This window comes from Octopus bimaculoides, chromosome 16, assembly GCF_046866305.1.
Source record: "Octopus bimaculoides isolate indiv1 chromosome 16, ASM4686630v1, whole genome shotgun sequence".
Lineage (NCBI taxonomy): Eukaryota > Metazoa > Mollusca > Cephalopoda > Octopoda > Octopodidae > Octopus > Octopus bimaculoides.
Window position 1 is genome coordinate 47904897 of NC_142943.1, and position 7500 is coordinate 47912396.

The following is a 7500-nucleotide window of genomic DNA, read 5'->3' on the forward strand; positions in this document are numbered from 1 at the left end:
CATATATTACTTTCTGTTTTGTTTTTGTTTTAAATATATATAAATAAATTCTCCCACAAGACAATTTTGGTTTTTATTTGTTTTCATAAAATTAGGATGGCAAGGATTGTCTATAAAATATTGGATTGGGCTTTGCAATTTAAGTTTCAAGAATTGTTGCTTTAGGACACTGTACGTAATGAATTACAAGGACTGATTCTACTTTTCATTCTTCCAGAATCAAATACTTAAGTACCAGTCAATAAATGGAACTAATTCCCAGGACTAACCCCCACCCAATCTCCATTGCCCATACATATTTTTGGCTTTGTGTTAATCATTAATCATCTAAAACCATTGATTGAAAGATTTGCTGCAGTGGGCTGAATGTCTCGTACTACTAATTTCCTTCTACTTCCTCAGTTCAAATCTCATGTGAACATGATTGCATAGTGAACTTCTTCATCACACAGTCATATGACCAGTCCTTCTGTTCTTAATATTATTTGAGTTCAAATCCCACCAACGTCAAATTTTGCGTTTCATCTTTTTGGGGGTTGATGAAATAAGTACCAGTTCAGTACTTGAAGTTGATGTAATTCAACTAGCTCTCTCCCCTAAAAAATTTGAGGCCTTCTGCCTATAGTGGAAAGTATTATTATTATTATTATTATTATTATTATTATTATTATTATGGCAAGCTGGTAGAATCGTCAAGGCACCAGACAAAATACTCAGTGATATTTTGTCCATCTTCACACTCTGAGTTCAAATTTCACCAAGGTCAATTTTGCCTTTCGTCTTTTCAGGGTTGAAAAATAAGTACTTGCTTAGCACTGGGGCCGTTGTAATTGACTATCCCTCTCCCCCAAATTTCAGGCCTTGTGCCTAAAGTAAAAAGGATTATTATTATTATTATTATTATTATCATTATTATAAAAGCAGCAAGCTGGCAGAATCATTAACATGCTGGGCAAAATGCTTAGTGGCATTTCATATCACTTTACGTTCAGAGTTCAAATTCTGCCAAGGTTGACTTTGCCTGTCATCCTTCGGGGTTGATAAAATAAGTACCAGTTGAGCACTGGGGTCAATGTAATTGACTTAACCCCCTCCCCCCAAACTACTGGCCTTGTGCCAAAATTTGAAACCAATATTATTATCATTACTTCTGCCTTAGCGAAGGCAGAGGTATTGTTTTTGGTCATGTTTGTTTGCTTGTCTATGGACAAGATATCTCAAGAACTGCAGGATGGATTCCAATGAAACTTTCAAAGATGTTTGGCGGCCTTGTGTCTGGCACGAACTGATTGGATTTTGGGATTGGTCTGGTACCAGACAAGGATCCTGGATTATTTTTCTGGTTTTTTACTGAATTTTTGAGAGCAGTTGAGTTTATTTCAGATATTCTCGTTTTAAAAATCATCTCCAGCTAATCGTTAAGAGGACATTGGTGTTGCCTTGGCAGAGGTTTGCTGAGTGCTCTTGTTATTGTTGTTATCATTATTAAACTTTGCCAAGGTCAGCTTTACTTTTCGTGTCTTCAGAATCGGTTAGATAAATAGCATTTGAGTACAGGTGTCAGTGTAACTGACTTACACCCCCTCCCAAAACTGGGGGCCTTGTAAAAAGCTTCCATGCTGGTACCACGTAAAAAGCACCCAGTACGCTCTTTTTTACTCTAGACACAAGGCCCAAAATTTTTGAAGAGGGGGCCAGTGGATTATATCGACCCCAGTACGCAACTAGTACTTAATTTATCGATCCCGAAAGGATGAAAGGCAAAGTCGATCTCAGTGGAAGTTGAACTCAGAACATAAAGACAGACAAAATACCGCTAAGCATTTCGCCCGGCCTGCTAACGTCTCTGCCAGCTTGCTGCTTTGCACCCAGTACACGCTGTGGATTGGTTGGCATTAAGAAGGGCATACAGGTGGAGAAACCCTGCCAAGGCAAACAATTGAAACCTGGTGCAACTCTCTGGCTTGCCAGCTCCTTTCAAATCATCCAACCCATGCCAGCATGAAAAATGGACGTTAGATGATGATGATGATGATGATGATTTGTTCCTTTCTCATTCTCTCTTTTCTTTCTCCAAATCCTTTCTGCTCCCCCCCCCCCTTTGCTTTCTCTTTGGATCTAGAACTTAAAGGGTTCATCTGATAGAGTTATGTCCCTTAGCAAATGACTCATGTGTTACAGAGAGAAGAAGGTGGGGAGGGAGGCTTGATGGTAGAAGCAAGCAATACAAAAGGATTTTTCTGTCTCCTTTTCTCCCCCCATCACCTCTCAATCCTTTCCCCGTCCTCTCTCTCTCTCCCTGTTTCTTTCCAAAGATTACTTCGTTAAAGCTTTTTCCTTTCTTTCTTTCTTTCTTTTTTTTTGCTGTTTTTTTTTTTTTTTTTTTCATATTTCTTTTGCTTCATCTTTTCTTCTCCTATTCTTCCTATTGAATGTGACTGACAGTAGTAGCAGAAATTCTATCTAGACTAATTTTGGATGTTTATAAAGGAAATGGAATGAAGGAGAAGGAAAAGAAAGAAAATAAATAAAAAAAAAATCCATAAGTTAAAATGGTTGTCATGGTTACTCTTACTATATTACAAAATTTGCTGCATTTTTGTTAATGAGCATATTCCCAAAGAGAGAGAGGATGAGAGATTTTGACTATTTTTTGTTGTGTTCAATAGTTCTGTTTTTTTTTGTTTTGTTTTTTTAATTATTGTTGTTTATTCCATTTCTTATTACTTTCTATTCTAAATGATTCAGTGATATGGAAAATGTCTTTTAAATGAAATATTAAATAACATTACTACTACTACTACTACTACCATTTATACCACCAACAACAGCAAAACAAAAACAATGATGATAATGATATGGATAAAATAATATAAATTAGTCATACATCTCTGTACAAATAAATATAAGAATATGTAATGATGATGATGATGACGACAATAATAATAATAATAACAATAATGAAAATATCCAAATTCACACCAAAATGATCATTAAATTTATTGTTCCTACTACAGTTTTGTTATTATTATTATTATTATTATTATTGTTATTATTATGTAGCTTGTTAATTTGATTATAACCGAAATTCATAATGACATTTTGTGAAGAGGCTGTCATATAATGTAGATTTTCTCATGGAAAGAGGAGTATTTGTGAGAAATTAAATTTGTAATGATCATACAAAAATAAATTGAATCTTGCTCTTTTTTTTTTTGTGTTTTATGAGTGCTGTGGTGTTGGTGATAGTGCTGGTGATGACGATTCCATAGAAAGATAAATTCTAGCGATATCAGATAGATGCTAATTACAGCAAAGATAATTTCACTAATCACAAAAGAATATAAACTTTTTTTTTTCCCCCCTTATTCTAATTTTTATTCTATTTTAATTTAATTAATTTTTTTTTTCAAGTATCTTCATGCCTAATGTTATTTTCTGGAATTTTGAAATTTAAAGAATTTTTTTTTTAAGGAAAAAATTTTTTTTATAATTATTATTATTATAAAAACGATTGTAAAAAAAAATAAATAAAATTATTGGAAGAACCCTAGGCAACTAGTCTCATATTTTTCAGTTGAGTCTATTCTTAATTGCAGGAGTATGGCAAGATTGTTTTTCTTATATCCAACGAATCTATTAATTAACATCAACTCCCACCCCCCATTCAACCCCACACAACACCCTCACTTCCTCCTTCATTAGAATTGAAAATGGTAATGTCAGATTTGTTTTTAGTAGTAGTAGTAGTAGTAGTAGTAGTAGTATTAGTATTCAAAATATGTTTTGATATATGACCTGTTTGTCTGGGGAGGTTCTTCGTAATCTCAGTCCGATTCCTTCTGAGATTGGCATATTGTTTTCACTGATTTTTGGTTTTGTTGTTTTTTTTTTGTTTGTTTTTTTTTGCACTTGAAATGATTTCTAGAAATCAATACATAAACCCAGTCACCTTTTTGTCTTTTCCTCTTTTTTTTTCATTTTTATTTATTTTATTGTTGTTGTTTCTATCAATCTTGTCTGCTGTATTATCACAACATTTTTTTTTTTTTGTGCTTTTCATTTTGATTAATGTCTTAGAGTCTTAATGCTAAAATAAGTTTCCACCTAGTCTGTCTTTTTTTTTTTTTCATATGTATTTGTAGATTTGGTCTACTAGATAAAAAGATGTTGCAAAAAAAAATTCTTTTTTTTCCTGCTTTCTTCTTTCCTCACATATTACCATTGAATCAGATTGAAATGTACATTAAATAATAAGTAGTAGTAGTAATATTGGTATTAATTGAAGAAGCCCACCATATTTATATAGATATATGTGTGTATGTGTTTGTGTCTCCTTGTCTTGGTGTTGCATAATAGAGTTGTATATAAGTGTCACTGTCATACAAGCGGTGTCATTCATTTTCAATGGTCTACAAGAACATGTCTGGTCATGGGGAACTATTACCTCGCTTGGAAACAGGTGAAGGTTGGCAACAGGAAAAGCATACAGCTGTAGAAAATCTGCCTCAACAAGCTCTGTCTGACCCAGGCTAGCATGGAAAAGCGGACATTGAATGATTATTATTACTATTATTATTATTATTATTATTATTATTATTATTATTATTATTATTATTACTATGGCATTGCACAGCTGTCAGAATCATTAGCATGTTGGACAAAATGCTTAGTGATATTTCATTAGACTTATGTTTTGAGTTCAAATTTTGCTGAGGTCAACTTTGTCTTTCATTGTTTTGAGGTCAATGAAATAAAGTACCAGTTGAGTAGGGGTTATGTAATTCCTCTCTCCCAGAATATCAGGCCCTGTGCCTATAGTAGAAAAGATTATTGTTACTGTTATTATTGATAACAGAGGCACATGGTCAAAAATTTAGAGAGGAGTACAAGACAATATATGCTGGTGCCACATAAAAAGCACCTAGTACACTCCATGAAGTGGTTCATGTTAGGAAGGGCATCCAGTTATAGAAGCCATGCCAAAGCAGACAATTGGAACTTGGCACAATCCTCTGGTTTGTTGGATCCTGTCAAACCATCCAACCCATGCCAGCATGGAAAATAGATGTTAAACAATGATGATGGAAACCATTGATTGCATTCCAAACCAGTATTTGACTGTTTTTATATATATATATATATATATATATATATATATATATATATGGACCCCCAAAAGGATGAAAGACAAAGTCGACCTCAACAGAGTTTGAACTGAGAATGTGAAAACCTAGAAGAACCGCCACTGAGGATTGTTGCCCAAACATATTAATGATTTGGCTAGCTTGCTGTCTTGATGATAATAATAATAATGATCCTTTCTACTGGAAGCACAAGGCCTCAAATTTGGGGGAAGGGATTAAGTTGATTACATTGGCCCCAGTGTGTAACTGGTACTTATTTAATCAACCCCGAAAGGATGAAAGGCAAAGTCGACATTGGTGTAGTTAGAACTCAGAACGTAACAGCTGTCGAAATACTGCTAAGCATTTTGCCCGGCATGCTAACAATTCTGCCAGCTTCCTGTCTCAATAATAATAATAATAATAATAATAATAATAATAATAATAATCCTTTCTATTATATGCACAAGGCTTGAAATTTGAGGGAGGGGTAGTTGATCACATTGACTCCAGTACTTGACTGGTACTTAATTTATCGAACCCGAAAGGATCAAAGACAAAGTCGACCTCAGCAGAGTTTGAAAGAAATACCACTAAGCATGTTGCCTGGCATGTAAATATAATAATAATCCTTTCTACTATAGGCACACGGCCTGGATCTTTGTGGGGAGGGGGGACAGTCGATCACATTGACCCTAGTACTTGACTGGTACTTAATTTATTGATCTTGAAAGAATGAAAGGTGAAGTTGACCTGGGCAGGATTTGAACTCAGAACATAAAGATGGATGAAAGCATTTTTCCCAGTGTGCTAATGAGTCTGGCAGCTCACTGCCTTAATAACGATGATGATAATAATAACGATGATGATGATAATAGTATTAACAACAGTATGACCACACTTGAGAAGCTGAAACCAATGCAATGAAAAGTGTTGTTGCTTTTCTAAGGACTGAAAACGTTAATTTTCCTCTTTAGAGAGAAGAAAACAAACCTAGTTATTGACTGAAGACTAATTAATTAGATGGGACTGTCGCCACTTGAACATTCATTTGAAAGCAGAGAGTTGAAGTTGATAAGAGCCCTAAATGACTTCAAGATAGATTGACAGGCTGCTATATTCAGTTTAGATCTATCAAGTATAAATTGAAGCTTTTCTTGTACATTGAACATCAGAATGGCTTCTAAGCAATGTTGTTATGTCGTTGGCAATTAGCCCAAGGTATACTTTAATTGTACAGACTTATAGATCAAACGTGTTCCAACCATGACCATCCCATCTCTTTACTGATACGTACAACTACATTTTCTATTGCTCCCTGTAGTGGTAGTTCTTTCTGTCAAAGGGCCCAAAACAAGAAATTTTGATGGGGGGGGGAGCAGGGGCTCTATTCAATTATATTGACCCCAGTGCCCAACTAATACTCCTTTTATCAATCCTGATGAAAAGTGAAGTCGACATCGGTGTCCCCTTATCAGACAGGTAGTCATGATGGGTATAATGGGCTTCGTATATTTTACGCCAGTGTCACTTTGATGGCATGCACTGCTCTCTCACTCAATAATAATAATAATATTATTATTAATAATAACAACAATAACAATGGTTTCAAATTTTGACACCTTCCAAATTCCTTCACAAAGCATTGGTCAGCCTGGGGCTATAGTAGAAGACACTTGCCCAAGGCGCCATACAGTGGGGCTGAACCCAAAACCATGTAGCTGCAAAGAAAGCTCCTTAACCATTATTTATGAAACAAAAGCAACACATTTCACCAGAAATGTGGAATCAAAATGGTTAAACTGAAAAGTAGAATTTAAAAATGCATAATTTGTTTGTTATTGTAATTTTTCTAACTCATTCTCTTTTCTAACGTTGGCACTTATAATGGTCTAACTCTCATTGACAGTCTTATCATTGGATCTCCTAATATAATAATGAGCGTAGTGTTTTTATATGTTTGTCCAGAATCACACCGGACGCAGAGGAGGAGAGAAAATAGTAATTCAGTGAAGGAGAAGTAGTGAGAGTAATAGCCCTGACTGAGAGAAAGTAATAGCAATGAGAGGAAGGAAGGGGTGAAAAAAAATCAGCGTTTCAACTCTGTGTGAGTATATGTGTGTGCATGTACAAAGGAAATATGTGAATGTTTGTATGTGTGATTATTATGTACCTTATTTATATATATGAAATACTACAATTAGCCATTGTTATTGATGGCATATTGTTAGCTAGTTTTTAATATTCTTGTAACTTTGTATGTTGTATAATAACTGTTTGTTTCTTCTTCTCCTCCTCAGGTTCAGCAGCATTTGGTCCTGCATCAGTGACCAGCAGTCTGGCTTTTCCACACCTGGCTCACATGCCAAGTGCT

The 7500-nt window shown here is 34.8% G+C and overlaps 1 protein-coding gene across 50 annotated transcripts in view; it reads left to right on the plus strand.

Annotated features, from left to right (window-relative positions):
• Positions 1 to 7500, plus strand: part of LOC106872674 (bromodomain adjacent to zinc finger domain protein 2B) — a 269963-nt gene that overhangs the window by 146673 nt on the left and 115790 nt on the right. For all 50 annotated transcript variants that reach the window (XM_089364670.1, XM_089364684.1, XM_089364669.1 and 47 more), the window contains one exon: positions 7427 to 7500. This exon is cut by the window's right edge and continues 118 nt beyond it. In XM_089364670.1, the coding sequence (XP_089220796.1) occupies positions 7427 to 7500 (74 nt within the window). The remainder of the gene's footprint in view (positions 1 to 7426) is intronic.